A 16215-nucleotide genomic window follows, 5' to 3' on the forward strand; every position below is an offset into this window, starting at 1 on the left:
TGAAGGGTTGGCCCTGAGGAATCAGTGACCAGAGAGTAGCAGCTCGAGGGGAATGAGGTTTGACCCCAAAGAAACTAGATTGTTGGACCAGAGGAGCAATAAGTTCATTTCCAACTCTAAAATTCTTTGGGTCCTTTCTGAAACCACCTACCTGGTTACCCTACTTGGACAGATTCTCAGAAGAAAATGCATCTTTCTGTTAAAAAGAAGAAAGTGGCTTATTTTTCGTAAAGGGCTTTTGGACTGTGGCTCCGTGGCAACTTCTTTTGCTTAAAAGGTAAAATAAAAATAGCATTTGAGTTGACAATGGAAAACCACTAGGCATGATCAGGTGGATCTTTCATAGATGGATCAGGGTGATCAATTGTCTGCTCGTCAGTCCATGCATATGCCAGTGAGTTGGCTAAGGCGGACTGAAACAACACTGAGATAGGAGTGGGATTCCTGATTCCCAATTCTCCCATTGGGAGAGAAAAGAAATCATAAAAGAGGAAATAAGTTGTGTCTTTGTTGGTTTTGAAACATCTCTCAGGCACATTCACCAGGTCTATATCCAGACACATGCGACCAATAGAGAAAGCGGATGTTAAGGATCTGTTGTTTCTACTGCACCCCTGCTTTCCAAGGCCAGTCTGATTCCATAAACTTTACACTGTGAGGGTCCTCAGAGATCATATAGTACAGCACCTTCATTTCAAAGATGGAAATAAGTTGTGTCTTTGTTGGTTTTGAAACATCTCTCAGGCACATTCACCAGGTCTACACCCAGACACGTGACAAATAGAAAAAGCAGATGTTAAGGACCTGTTGTTTCTACTGCACCCCTGCTTTCCAAAGCCAGTCTGATTCCATAAACTTTATACTGTGAGGGTCCTCGGAGATCATATAGTACAGCACCTTCATTTCAGAGAGGTGGTACTGAAGCCCAGAGGGGTGAACTGATGGCTGATTGGTGGCAGCACTGAGAAGGAACTGAGGTCCTCTGATTCCTGACCTCGTGGGTTCTCACCACCAAGGCAGGGCTCCTGCCACCACAGTGGGAGCTCTCCTCCTCCATCACTCAAGGAAATGGAATTTGTTAATCACACGTATGTGCCTGGCTCTGTACAAAGGTTGTCAAGGGCTTATAATGTGATTGTGAGGCACAGTCCCCCATCCTGAGGGTGTGCCTGAGGGTCAGCCGGAGACAGACATTCCCATCCTACACTGGTGCAACCTACCTGAATCAGGCTACTTTCCAGAGGTGAAGACCATTTGAAAGATTTGAGCACCAGATCAAATGAGAATCTATCCACTTTAAGAATATTCTCTGAAAGTAACATTCTTCCCATTAGTTAAACATATTTCATAAATATGGGACTTTTAGAGACACTAAAATGCTCCTAGGCACTTAGAAATATTCCTTATGGTGCTATTTGCTTTATTCCATGTTTTTTTTTCACATCTAAAATCTGTTTTATAGATTATCCTAGGAGTACTTGTAATACATATTTTTTTCCACACCCTGTTGTGCGTGGGGTGGCAGGAAGGACAAAGGACAGGTGTCAGGAGACATGCCACCAGCCAGCCGGGCAATATTGGACAAATCTCCCAGCCACTCTAAGCCCCAAAGATTCATCTTAAACAGTGGATAAAACTATTTGTTCTGCCTACCTCACAGGTTTGTTGTAAAGATCAAGCAAAATCATGTATGTGAAAGTACCCTGGAAAGTATAAAGCAGCATACAAATGTAAAGTATTAAACTTTGCTCTTTTCCCTTGTTTCTCTGAAGTCACAGTCAGTGTTTGGCCTGTGCCTGCTGGTAGAAAGCACTTATAATAGTGAGTGGGGTCACACTCCTAAAGCATTGGAACAAGTTTCTGCTAGTGAAATATGGATATGGTTCTGTCCTTTGAGAAGGTAACAGAAAATGTTTACTATGTGGCATCTCATCTACATGGGCTCACCTTGCCAAAGTGCTTGCCAATTCCAATACAGTTCATTTCAGGAACTAAGGGGAGAGAATCCAGTTGAATTCAACATCTCTGTTGTATTCAGGTGACCTGGTATGGATTCTAAAGACTCTGCGCTCTTTCCTGTAATATTGGGATAATAATTGTCCCCACCTCATAAACCCAGGTATACCCTCATATACACAGGTATTTCCCTGTGAATCCTCTGGTCCTGCACTGGCATCTGGGATTCAAAGGAGCAGGAGAATCAGGTACCCCAGCCCTTTCTAGGGTGAGAAGGGGCTTCCTAAATCAGTGCTGGAATAGGAAGGAAGTCAGGCAATGCAAGTGGGGTCTGCCTCCTAAGCATATGCAAGATTCTCCCCCAGCATGGCAAGGACTGTCCTTCGCATGGAGGGGACTCATCCAGGCTAACAAAGGTGCCATTTATCTACCTGCCCCCCCCCCCCTCTCCCGGGTGGACTGTGAATCCCTTAAGAAAAGGGTCTGTGTCAGATTCACCTGTGTTTCTCCTGTGCTCAGCACAATACTTCACATGCCAAAGAGACTCAGTAAATATGCCCTTTAGTTTTAACCCACCCCATGGTATATATAATTCCATGTACCTAAAGAGCATGCATGGGCTTTGGAAATAGAGAGGCCTGAGTTCAAATCCCTCATAGAGTTGTCGTAAAGATTAAATGAGTTAACCATGTAACCAAGCCTTGCACAAAATAAATGTTCAATAAATGTTAGCCATTTATTGGCTAACGATGCTATGATTTATTAAGCATCCACTTGGGGACAGGCGCTGTGCTAACCTCCTGGGATACACACACGATTCAGACGTTGACCCTGACTCTGGAGTGGCTGTAGGTCTGTTGTTGTAAGCTAAAGTTAGGAGGTGTGGAGAGTTAACACTTTCCCTAGATACTTTGTTCTCCTAAGGATGTCCCCTTGGCTGACTTCTGCTCAGTGTCATGGCCGGCTCATCGCCTGGGGGTCAGACCTCACCTAATCTCTACCCTGATTCAGGCCTTGGCTGTGGGTCCCCATCGATGAACTGCTCCGGATCTAATATGAGGGAAGTTGGGAAATTGCGGTTTGCCCCCAGGTGACGGAGAAGGAGTTGGAGATCAGAGTGTTGGGGCTAGTAACTGCACGGAGAAAGCGGCTTCTTGGCGCGACCCGCGGCCCGGGTGAAGACTCCCGTACTTTCATTACTTGAGAAGGTTGGAGAGCGGCGGGGAAACGAGCATGCCTAGGACTCTGTAGCCACCGACATCGTGGTCCAGTTGGCGCAGAGACCTCGACTCTCGCGGCGAGAGATCGGTGGACGTGCGGTGCCGTGGATGGCGACAGGGCCAGCGCGCCGCGAGGGAGCAGTTACTCTTGGAGGGGAGGAAACTTTGGTTATCCGGGAAGTCGCGGCGGCGGAGAGGCACACCCTGAGGCGGTTGCGAGGTGGGCCGCTCAGCTCCACACCGAGAAGGAGCGCCGCGGCCCCGCCACGGGACGCGCTCCCAGCCCCCCGCCCTGCGCACTCCACCCCCTTCACTCCGCGGCGCAAGCTGCGCCGCGTCCGGGGTCAGAAGCGGCTGGATCCGCCCGGGCGAAGTAGGACCCGACTCGCACCCAGGACTAAGGGTCCCCGCCTTTCCTCCTAACCTCCTAGAGGCATGCGGCCCTCCCCTCCCCCTGAGGAGTGAGGCGGACGGGCGGGACGTCCCGAGAAGGCTGGCCGCTGGCGGCCACGTCCCGGCCCGGCCCGGGCGCGCCAAAGAGCTGAGCCAGGGGCCGGCGCTCGCTCCGGCTCCCTCCAGTGCGCGCCAGATCGGGAGCAGCCGTGTCGGCTGCAACCTCGGGGACCCACGCCTCTCCGGGCCGAAGCTTCCTGCGGGGCTCTGCAACTTCATTCCGTTCTTGCCGCGGGAACGAGCTCGCGCATCAGGTAAGGAAGGCTGCGCGTTCCCAGGTTCCGGCTTCAGCGGGCGTGTTTCTGAAAGTTGATTTGAAATGCATCCAAAAGTAAGCAGGGCCAGCCGCGGCTTCTCCTCGAGGCGACTCATTTGCTCCTGCAGACGTTCCCGGCATCGGCCCACCGGCGAGCGGACCTCCCCGCGCGCCCGGCACGCTGCCGCCGCGCGCCCCCAAACAGAGATCCGCGCCCAGAATCCGGGAGCGGGCGGGACGCTCTCCGGGTCGTTTAGCCTGCCCCTCCCGGCTGCGGGCAGGTGAGGCGGCAACCGGGCAGGCCGAGACGCCGGCTGCAGACCTAGTGCTCCGTCCCGCGTGTCTGGGTTTGGCCTCGCGAGGGAAAGCACCCACTCTTTTTATCCATTTCAAACCCTGGTAGCTGGATTCCCTCAGAAATGTCCCTAGGGCCCACATTAGTATAGGTTGGGGCGGAGACACAGGATGGGAAACCTGGGGGCTGGGGGCGGGAGGGGGGGTGATTGGGGAAGGAGAAACGCAGTCGGAGGGCGGAGGCCTAAGTACATAACGCGTTGACTTCGGGTGAAATCACATCAGTCCGAGCAATACTCTGTGACTCGTGTCTCCCCCCACCCCCCACTCCACATTTCCCTTGGCTGGACTTTACTCTCCTGACTCGTACCGGTCGCTCTGGACGTTCCCTCCCTCCTTTCCCAGGAGTGAGGCGCTGCGGGCGCTGTGTCCCAGCGGACTCCAGTTGTACCGTTTTCTGTAATCCGCAGGTCCTCCCGGCCCGGCCCGACCATGCTGGACGGCCTGAAGATGGAGGAGAACTTCCAAAGCGCCATCGAGACCTCGGCTTCCTTCTCCTCGCTGCTAGGTGAGCGTTCAGGCCACGAGTCCCACGCGCAGCCTCTTTCCAGGCCCCAGGACTCCAACTCGCTGGGACGGGTTGGTGGTGGTGGTGGGGGGAAGCTAGCGCCCCGCTTCAAGCAGTCAGTTGACCCCACTCCTTGTCTGTCCGTCCGTCCCTGTGACTTGGCTTTCCTACCCTAAACCAACAAGCCGCCCCAGGCCTCAAGCTCCGGGCACCGAATTCCCCAAAGCCGCCAGGGGCGGGCGAGCTTCTTCGCAGGCGTCTGAGTGGCAAGTGATTAAAAATACCTATGGCTGGATTTTTAATCATAGAGCTGATCGACGTCTCATAAATGCCGCCCGCTTCTCGGCGGCCCAGGGGCGGGCATCAGAGTCTCAAGGCCGGGAGCACTCAAGTTCGAGGCGGCTTCTCGCTCCCACCAACTCCAGCTCCAACCCCAGTTTCGGGCATGGCCGAGGGGCTTTTCCGGGCCGGTGGGTAGCTCCGCGCCGGGATTAACCCGCACCGCGGGGCCCTCGCCTCGGCTTTAATTAACTGGAGCTGGATCCCGGGTCCAGCGGCCCCCCACCCCACCCCCGCTGGCTCAGCAACCGCGGAGAAGCCGCGAGCCACGAGCGCCGTACAAGTGCCCACACGCGGGTCTCCCAGAGTTGGGGCAGGGATTCATTTTTTATTTTTTCCCCTTCAGTGCTTGTAAGTCTGGGAGAGGGTGTTTTATTTTTATTTTTTCTTTAGAGGGAGTGATTTTCGTTTTGCATTTAAACCTCTTGCCTCCTTCCCTCATTTGGAACCGCAAGAGCGGGGTGAAGGCAGAGCTTGCGTGTCCGGCTGGAGAAACCCTATCTGGAGACGAATTCTCCCCACCTTCCACCCCAGATGAAACGAAGTCAGGAGTGATACGTTTTCCTCTTTCACTCCCTCTTTCGGGAACATCCCGACTCTGTCCATCTTTGGAAGGGCGCTGGGGCCAGGCGGGCGCTGATGCCTGGGCGCCGAGAGCGCGCGAACTTCTGTACACAGCCGGCGTCGCGGCTCGCCCTTTGCACCCGCCCCACGCCTGTTCCCAACGCTGAGGTGGAGCAGAAAGAAAAGAGAATTTTAAAATTGGGGACTGTCTCGCTGCTTTCCCTATCCTTACCCGCCCGCTTCCCAAATAGACCGGCTCCGCTTTAGATCCGGTGGCCCGTCCCGGGAGGGGGAAAGAGAAGAGGATAGCAGGGAAACGGCGAGGGGTCAGGGCCCCTTGAGAAACCACGCGCGAGAATGTTACCGGGGGACAACGCCTTTCTTAAATAGCTGTGAGCCTGCTGATAGAGGCGGCCCAGCGGCCCCCCCCCAACAAAGGAATAAAATAGACAAAAGTACAAGGGGTAGAAGGAACAGTCTCCCTCCACGTTGAGTCCGTTTGGGATCCGTTCTGTCCCCACGCACAGCTGCGGAACACGCCTGACGCTGGAAATCCTAGCTGGAGCACCTCGCGGCATCTCGGTGCCCTGCTTCTTTCTCCTGTGTTTTTCTTTCATGCCTCTTGATTATGAAGAACCCATCTGCAATTTGCCAAGACGTAGCAGTTTGGCGGTTCATTGGTTTTGATAACACTGGGTTTGCCTTTGGCGAGACGGTGTTGCCATTCTTCCGTATGCATGAGACTTTTTATGAAGAATTTTTTTAAACGTTTCCCTAAAAAAAAATTGCGTTGTACAAACAAAATCTTCACTCACTCGCGGCTTTAAAAATAGTGAACGGGAATAAGAATAATGAGTGACTTAATGACTAATTACGACTCGATAAACCTGAGATCGCAAATTTATTAATACCCTAATTTTACAAGACGCGCGCATGTTTGAGCGCGTATCTGGATAGGTTTGGTAATTAAAGTCCACTTATTGACACCCCCGTCCCCGCCCCGCTATGATTTAAACCTTTCTCACATGGTTCCCCTTTATTAGAAGGCCACTTTCTCTCTCTCTCTCTCTCTCTGCTCTCCAAGTCTCGGGGTGGTTAATTAAGGGGGTTCCCTGGGGTGGGTAGCGCGGAGCGGAGGGTGAGATCCGTGGGTGTGGAGGGATCCGGAGGGGGTCCGGGCGGGATTTGGCTGGGATGTGGGGCCGACGCGGCTCACCCGCGAACGTCTGTTGCGGCTGCAGGCAGAGCGGTGAGCCCCAAGTCTGTCTGCGAGGGCTGTCAGCGGGTCATCTCGGACAGGTTTCTACTGCGGCTCAACGACAGCTTCTGGCATGAGCAGTGCGTGCAGTGCGCCTCCTGCAAAGAGCCCCTGGAGACCACCTGCTTCTACCGGGACAAGAAGCTCTACTGCAAGTATGACTATGAGAAGTAAGTGGCCGCGCCCTCGAAGCGCGCACCACGCGCTAGCCTCAGCCTGCGCCGGGAACTTTGCCCCCACCCCTTACCCTGTCCGCTCCTGGAAGGCTCAGGAGACACCAAACACGCCCAGAGACGCAGACCGCTCACTCATCCCTCCTGTACACACGGGAGACAGCAGAAATCTGCGCGAGTGCGCGCATCCGCGACCCGAGCCCGGTAGAAGCGCGCGCGTTTGCAGCCCTTTATGGTCTGCCCATCTAGTGTTTCTCAGCCCGCCCAGGCCCTTTCCCCGACTCGGCCTTTCCCAGAGGTCACTCCTCGGTGGGTCCATAATTCCATCAAGCGTGCTTCCCCCAGGTCACCGCGGTGCCTGCGGGCTGCCAGCGGCGACTGTCTTCTCGCCGATTCGCACCCCGCCCTACCCACTCCCTTGCGCTCTCGCACGCGTGTTCCGGGTGGTGAACCTGCGAGCGTTTCCCGTTCGGGAGTGTTGTTTGGGGGGCGGGAAAGATTCGGCTGGGAAATGGCACGGCTGCCCCTTGGAGCTCTGCGCACATCCAGTTTCGCCTCGCTCTGACTGCATCCCCGCTTCCCGGTTTCTTAAAAGCCCTCAAGCGCGAGGGTTGTTAGGCCACAAGTTGGGACCTGATCTGAAGCGCCCTCCTCCCTAATTCCTGTATGGGTTTGGGTTTGCAATTCCGCCACGCAGCAGGTTCAGTCCCCTCGTGTGGACCCGAAAGTTCTGGTATGTTTTGAGAAGAATTGGGAGACAGGTACGGCAGCCATTTAAGAGAGTGGATTATTTAGAATCTAGATTTCTGTAATTCCTCAAGCCTGGACAAAGTCGGGGAGTGGGAGTTAGAGGGATTTTCTGGTTCTCGCCCGGCAGGCCCGCAAAAGCTTAATGGATGTAAGAAGAGGGAACTGCTTTTCCTTGTGAAAATGGCTAATTAATAAAGACATTGGCTTTGCAGGGCTGTGCAGGGTATTGGAAGAAGGGAAGGTGGCTGAAGTGAAGGCCTCTGTTTTTGCACACTAGGACCTGTACGTGTGTGTGTGTGCGGGCATGCATGCGCAGAATTCGGCATTTGTTACTGGTGAATAGAAGGGACAGCACTATCTAAAGATAATCCAAGGAGAGTTAGGGTATGTGAAAAGCGGCTCCTATCATGCTATTAAAAAGCTAGAATGCAAGGGGGTGTGTGGGAGAAGGCTCAATACACTAAAAAACATTGAGAGAGAACAGAAATATATCTTCAATTCCATGTTGCCTGAGCTCTGAGGTTTACTAAAAATGGAGAAAAGGATTTGACTTAGTGACCCCAAGAAAAATATTCTCTGTTACTCTGTGCTCCTTTGCCCTATATAGAACAGTTGAATTTTCTCTTCATGTAGAAAGGGTACTGGGCATTGTTTTTGTTGTTTTGAAAAGATAACACATTTTCCAGAACTAACAAAGAAAAATCCTTGATTTTGGTTAAGTTGGACAATGCAGAAATAAATAAAAATGTGAAAACTCTCCATGACCCCATTGAGGTGATAACTATTAACATTTTTGGAGGAAGACGTGCCTGTTTCTGTTCTTGGTTGTCTGTTTATTGCTGCAGTGTCCCAGTGAAAAGTGCAATTTTTAGGTAATTAACCAGATTTTGCCCGCACAGCTTCAAGTGTCGCCCTTGGATAAAGCTTCTGGTTGATTGCTCGCTCTTTTTCCCCCTCTTGTTTTTCATCCAAAGGTTCTGGTATTGTGTGGACCCAATCTTTATCTTTTGCTTATAGATGACTGAAATGTCCACATCCTTCAGGCAGAACACCAGCAAATTCAAAAGTATTGGAGCTTAGGAAAGGATTTGGGTTGTGAATTTCTATTCTGTTTGTTAAAAAAAAAAATCACGAATCAAAGAAGGCTTAAGGGTCAACACAGCTGTCTGGCCAGTCAAATCTTCTTTAAGGAAGTCAGGCTGTGTCAAGAGGAGAAGAAACAGTTGTTGTAAAGTACTTAACACAACAATGTCCCTTCCATTTCAGTCCTGCAGGTTCGGTGTGGTTTGGGCTTATTAGTCCAGGATGGTCAGTTTTTCCCTCACAAAGCTGTTTCTGCAAAGGGAAAATTACAGGGATCAACTTGCCAGCTGTTGGCCAGAACTAAGATTTTTTAGAGCGGTGTGAGCCACATCTGTGTTGAAGTTACAATGAGGGCTTTTAATTTTAATTTTAAAATACTTTTCTGGAGACAGGGATGTTCAAAATTGACTTGATCGTAGTCTTTAGCTCATGGCACACTATCAGCATTGGTCTGTGCCTGGTCCCTCAGTTGTTTTTACATTAATTTAATTTTTTTTTCTCTTCTATTCCCCACCCCAATCCCATTCTTCTTCCAACAAAACAGGGTTTTAGAATATTTGGATAGCTTCATGGTGTTAGTCTGTATTGTAGTGGCTGTAGGAGAGAAAAGAGTTTTTTTTTTTTTTTTTAAATTAGAGTCGGGACAAATTCTTTTATTCAAGTTTTTATTGAGCTTCTACATGCGGAACTTTAGGCTAGTTGATGAGAGGATATTGAGAAAATGTCTCAGAGCCTGCCTTCAGGATGCTTATAGCCCTTTTCCATCCATGCTACCCTAAATATGGAGTATTGTCAAAAGCCTCTACTTAGAGTGCAGGATAAGGTATGAACAGAAGCTATCTGGAATGACCAAATCTTTATTGCCCAGAGGGATACAGCTTGATTTTAGACAATAATACTGAAGCAACTACAGAGTGTAAGATTTGCACAAGTAATATTATAGTATACTTTCCCTCTTTAAGAAATTTGTTTGTAAAAATAGTTTTGTTCTTTTTGGTGGATCTTTTTAAAATTTGAGCCTCAAACAAGGCAAATGGAGAGGATAACGAGACTGAAGTTAAGTGGCAGGACAATGATGATGATTTAAATTATAGAGCAATTAATAAAAAATTAATGTTTAGGAGGTTCCCTAGTCTTCAAAATTTGCAAAGTTCAAACGCTGTTTCTACACATGTGAATGAAAGAATATGGATCTAAAGTGCAGTTATCAGTGATGGTCATTAACAAAGAGGGATTGTCATATTTATTTTAGCCATTTGTATGTGCATTTCTAGTGGTAGGGCAGTTTTGCATTTGAATTATTAGCTACATATCTGTGGTGTCAGGCAGCCAGTTAAAAAGTGAAAATTTCAGTCTTCAGCTTGTTGTTACGCCTTCACAATGTCAAACACCAAGTTTGTGTAATTAAAAAAAAAACTGAATTGAGTGGCATCATGGACACACAGCCATTCATTTGAAGACGTCTGGATGCTTTTATTAAATGTTTGTCTCATACATTTGGGAATAATTTATCTTCTGATCACCCAAAACAAATAAGCTTTTAAGGCTGTGTTATAGATAACTGATTTCTGAACACCTAGAAATTGACTGTAGGTGACCTTTATTGTTCATGAAATGTCACCAAAAAAAGTAACTAGTAAAGGGGATGACAACATTTACAAAATTGATGAAGCAGCACTGTGGCATAAAAAATGCGTTAGGATGCTGTAAGTCTGAATGTTTAAAAACTGGTATCTACTGTCTTCATGGCTCCTGAAATTTAGCAGACAACCAAAATATTTTTCCAGCCTATGGGACCTCTATTTATATAACTGTTGTTCCCTATTTAACTGAGTCCTCTGTGATCTGGTTAGTATGGAGTTTTTCCTGAACTTGTTCCAAACGAATACTGTAGTTGGACTTAGGTCTGAGACAGAAGAGGCTGCTGAATAACTGGAATGTGGTAATACAATAGATAATTAAGCCTTCTGGAAGGGATCCCACATTTAAATCACGTTTATATTGTTTCTTTCATGTGCCTGGTGGTTCGTGTGTCAGGCGGGGCCCTCTCCCCTCACATATGAATTTTATCATTAGCCCTTAGATTGTTCTGGACGTCCTAGGAGCCGTATGGGATAGTGTTTCTGTCATCGGGAATGTTCTCACAGCATCATAACTCCCCACATGTCAGCAAATCCCAGGCCTTGGGAAGCCTTTCCTCAGAGGGCTGGCGATGTTTTCTCCCCTTTCCCCTTTCTTTTGGACCAGATCAATTATTCTGAAGAAAGGAATTGAAATGGGGGAGAGGAGATATTACACATAAAGCTTTCTCTGTGTCTTCTTTCTACCGACTGATTGGCAGCCCCGCGGCGAAGTGGCTGAGGTAATGATCTCTATTAGGATCAGTAATGAACTAATTCTGCATTTTATCAAGGTAGTGTAGGATGTGTGTGTAGGGGGAGACTTAGTTTAGTTTTATTACTGTGACATTACTTGGAGATCAAAATTGGGCATGCAGTTACTCATGAAAGGAGCCCGCAGATGAAATTACAGAGACGATTGTTAGATTTTGCTTTACTTTATCTTTTGTTGGCCCTGCTCCTGGCACAATAAAATTTAAGGAATATAAAAATCAAACACAGCTAGGTAATAAATTTATGTCTGCATTAAATTGCAGGGGCTTAGCTTGGAATAATCACAGTCCATGGGCTGTGGCTCTGTGTGTGCAGACTTTTCTCTCTCTCTCTCTCTTTTTTTTTTTTTTTTTTTGAATTTTAGAGGGTGATTGGAAACATTCCTTGCTCAAAGGTGTTTTTCTTTTTATATGTATTGGTCCCTGGGTAGGGCTTTCTTGGAATCTAAGACTTAAAATTTTGAAATAAAATTAGATAGCAGGAGTAGATATTAATAGTATTCTGGGAATTAGATATGAATACTACTTTTTAGAGTAGGCTTGTGGGATTCTTTCCATCCTTACAGTTATGGAGCACATTAAAAAATTATTTATCCAACCCAGTTTCACATACTGTAGAGTCCTGGGACTTTTATTATCAACCTGGCTAGGAAGTAGATTTAGCTGTTCAGAGCTCAATGACTAGAGTTTCTCTGATAGTTCATTGTTTGTCTCGCTTCTTAGTTTCATTTTTCTTCTGTATAACTTTTGTATTAACCAAAATCTATTACTACTTTGAGAGAGGACTCTTATATTGTTGCTTTTTAAATCTGAGAAGTTGTTTTGTAGATGATGAGCAGGTCCTGTTTCTCTACTGAGAGCAATTCTATTTCTTTAATTATCAGGTAATTATTTTTTATGGTCAAAGAAATTATTTAAGTCATAAGTGTTTAGAAGTGAGAAAATAGACAAGTGTTAAAATGCTCATTGTATTACCAGAAATTTATTAAAACTTAGAGTGAATACATAGTACAAAATGTTATTGAATTATATCCTGTTCAAATTAACCAATATCGAATCCTGTTAACATAATTATTAAGTACAGTTGTACAACATTGGGAAGTGAATTCTGGGGAAAAAGCACAATCACATCCACTATATAAGCATTTAAAAATAATTTCTATGCTAATTATTGTTTGAAATCTAGCCTTTACTTTAGTACTTTTCTTTCTTGACGTCCTTTTGGCGTGAATTTTTAAATGCCCCTTTACATCTTCAGAAGGAAATTCTTCATTGAGCTGATTTCAGGATGAGGTAAGGAGGGTTGGGGGCGGTGACTGGATGGGGGTGGGGGTGGGGTGTGCCCTTCCCTCTGCACAGAAGCAGAAAGGATGTCAGAGGACCTGGTCTTATTTCCAAGGGGTTTGAGATAGCCCCCTAGGAATACTCAATACCTCTCTATATTTTTTTCCTGAAAGTCTCATAGCAACATGTAGAATGGTGGTGTTGCCAGCAGCCCTTTCATACTTGGCTTGGGGAGGCTGGTAATTTTTAGGAAAAAAGTGTAGAAAAGATTTTGGGAGAAAATATCAGAGGGGACGTTGAAAAGAGGCATTTTCTTCCCCCGGGGGCCGTAGAACAGCTTGTTTTCTGGTGCCTAGAAAGAATCTGGCTTGGACCTTCTTAGGAATTGCATTTTTCCCCTTAGTTTCTTTGACAAGCACAATGTGGTATGTTTTATTCAATTCATCGCAATTAGAATAAGTCTTGTTTTCCTTGACCAATGTCGACTGCAGCTTTTTGTCTCTGTCATATAGTAAATGAAATCTGCTGGACCATTTTGCTAAAATGAAGCGAACACCATGCAAATGTCAAATTGTTATTTCAGTAAAACACAATTGTCTCTCTCTAATTTTAGCCAAGGTGAAATTAATAAAATTGCTATGGCCCTGGCATTAATTACCAGGAGGATTAGAGCTATAGTACCGAAAAAGGAGGTGTAAACACTGTAATCTTGCTACATGTTTGCTTTCACACTACTGAAAATAAATAAAATGAGATTTAGGATAGGGATTAAGTTTCTTTTGGCATTACACAGCAGATGCAATTGGAATGCAGCAGAAACACTGAAGTATCAGTGAATATTATCTAAGGAATAAGACTGGGGCCCTATCTCAGTTCCTTCCTCTGGTGGCAGGCTTGGTCCCATCACAAATAGCCCCATCTGGGTAGTTTAAAAAGGATTTTGAAAACCTACCTCTGTGCTCTGCTTTCCAGTGGTGAACCAAGGCAACCAAATAATCCTTGGAGCTCATCACCTGGCCGCCATGCATGGGATTAGCTAGAATTTAATGAAACCATTGCCAGATTCCCCATTATTGCACTAGAATGTCGTAACAACTAAAAATACAAAATGGGCTGCAGCTTTTCCTAGCCCTTGAACTGAAGTCACATGAAACATTTTGGTCTCTTCCAGCCTTTCAAGATTCCAGTTTGGGGATCCTATTTTTGGATAACAGCAAATATGTCTGGCTTTTTCCAACTCTCCAGGCTTCCAGAGTCTCTCCACATCATTAGCTTGTGTTTTCTTATTATTACCATACAATGAATAAGCTCTGATGAATATCTGGCCACTATGGATTGGACTGCCTTGTCTGACAGGCCCAAATAAACCTTGCTCAAATAAAAAACATCTTCCTCATCCAGTCTTGCTGGGAATGGACTGTACACAAGAGTCCACACTTCACATCTGGTCCTGTCCATTCTGCCCCCCACCCCCCATGCCCTGTGGAATTCTATTAACTTGATTCTTGTGAAAATTGGATATTACGCAAACTCCAGCTCAATAACTACGTTATTTTTTTCCCCAGTCTGTTCTTGTGGACTGTTAGTTCTCTTTTGATCCTCCCACTTGCAGGGGCATAATTAGCTTTTTAGAAGCACAAAATAATGGCCTTTCCATGTGGCTACCCAGGTACTGATGGAGGAGAGCTCTGCTCAGTAACTGACGAGGGGTGCTATTCTCTGGTTTGCGTGGTCCCGTGATCGTTATTCTTACGGACAACCACTTAGGGCCTCCTGAACACCTGTCACAGTGTGCCTGGCACCTTAGTGGATGCTGGGCTATGTTCTGTCTCTAGAGATGGGTACTTTTTGATGGGCTGGAGAAGTGCCCAAGTCTGATGCTATCACCAGTAAAATGGGAGAAGCACTCATTTGGTGAGAAGCCTGGTTAGCTTTCTGATAGGATGTAGAAACATATCTCTCAACCTTTTAAAAATATTTTTATTGTGCTAACATACTATAACATAAATTTTGCCATTTTAATGATTTTAAAGTGTACAGTTCAATGGCATTAATTATATTCACGATGTTGTGCTACCATTATCATCACAAATTATCGAAACATTTCCATCACCCCAAAGAGAAACTCTGAAGCCATTAAGCAGCAATTCCCCATTCCCCCTCCCACCACTCCTGGTAACCTGTAATCTGCTTTCTGCATCTACGAATTTGCTTCTTCTAGATGTTGCAGATACATGGAAGTACACAGTATTTGTCCTTTTGTGTCTGGCTTATTTCACTTAGCATAATGTTTTCAAGGTTCATCCATGTTCTAGCAAGTGCTCTCAACTTTTTGCTGCTTCTCTGAACATGCCCCACTTCTCCAACCCGGTAAGAATTGCCCTTTTGTCTCTTGGAATACAGATCCTGCTCCTGCAATGAAAAGAGGTCTCTGGAGCACCCTCCTCTCCTAATTCCATCGACCCCTTCAGTTACCCCACAGCCTCTCCTGATTCCTCCCCATCATAGCCTCATGAGCCTTTAAAAGGATTTTTCAAAACAAAACAAAACAAAACACCCCCTCCTGAACTCCAGATTAGCCTCTTAAGCTCATTAAAGTTCTCTTAAATACCAAAATGTTGGGCTCCTGGGGACTATCCCCCCAAACCATATTTTCATTCTTAGCATTGTTGTCATTCGCTGCACGGCAGCTTAAGGCCAGCTCGCTCTGGGCCCAGAAACGGTCCCCTCCATCTCTGCAGGAGGGTCTGAATACATCTTTGTTTGAGCACCCAGACAGCCTGAGCCTGAGTGGGAGCTCACGCTAGTTTGGCCTGGGGCCTCCATCTCCAGGGTGGAAGGTGGTTGATGTCTCTCTCCAAGATGGGGCCAGGAAAAGGGCATGGGCAGTGGAGTGGAGAAAGTGTGGCTTTTGCAATCACTGTGCCCTCTCTCAGTCACTGGAGAGAACAGGGAATGGGCGCGTGCTCTGATGGCCTGGATTTAAAGAACTGCTCCCACCCTGGGGTATCAGGGTGGCTTTGGGAGCCCTTTTGTCTGGGACCCATCACAAACACTAGAGCCTGGTTCCTGTGCATTCCCAGGCATTCCTGGCCCATCACGGTTTAGAGGTGGATTTTTTACGGCCACACCTGCCATTTGCCAGATAGTCCCTCTTTTATTTCAGCCTCCTTTCCTCTTTTCCAAAGCACCTCCTTAATAGCATCCCACCCCCTCCCTGTCACTGCAGGCTCCCTTCTCCAAAGCGGGCTCTTGGGGAGAGTGTTCTGGTTTTAACAGTGGAACAAATCCTTTTTAACATAACCATCCAGAGTTTCCTCCCCTGCTGCTGGCTCCCCCCTCACCCCTTCTCCTCCTGCCCCTCCTCACATTGCGGTGGGGATTCCCATTATGCCTGTGTACCCTGGTAGTGACGGACACCATCTTCCCAGGCCCAGGGATGCGCGGGTGCAGTGCTTCAGAGACAAAACTCCAGCTGACAGTGCCAGGAGGTAGACTTTGGAAATCCAGAGGGGGAGAACATCCCAGGAGACCCTTCCCTGCATCTCTTTGGCTAGAGTTTCTCCTGCACCTTCCTTTTCCCCTGGGGCTCTCTACACCTTGAATCCCTGGTTTCAGCAGCACC

At 47.4% G+C, this 16215-nt stretch overlaps 1 protein-coding gene across 1 annotated transcript in view; it reads left to right on the forward strand.

Annotated features, from left to right (window-relative positions):
- The first annotated feature begins 3808 nt into the window (after positions 1-3808).
- Positions 3809-16215, forward strand: part of LMX1A (LIM homeobox transcription factor 1 alpha) — a 171398-nt gene continuing 158991 nt past the window's right edge. Inside the window, exons 1-3 of the mRNA XM_037813190.1 lie at positions 3809-3883; positions 4650-4747; positions 6892-7078. Of these exons, the coding sequence (XP_037669118.1) occupies positions 4672-4747; positions 6892-7078 (263 nt within the window). The 5' untranslated portion in view covers positions 3809-3883; positions 4650-4671. The remainder of the gene's footprint in view (positions 3884-4649; positions 4748-6891; positions 7079-16215) is intronic.

This window comes from Choloepus didactylus, chromosome 2 (assembly GCF_015220235.1).
Source record: "Choloepus didactylus isolate mChoDid1 chromosome 2, mChoDid1.pri, whole genome shotgun sequence".
Taxonomy (NCBI): Eukaryota; Metazoa; Chordata; class Mammalia; order Pilosa; family Megalonychidae; genus Choloepus; species Choloepus didactylus.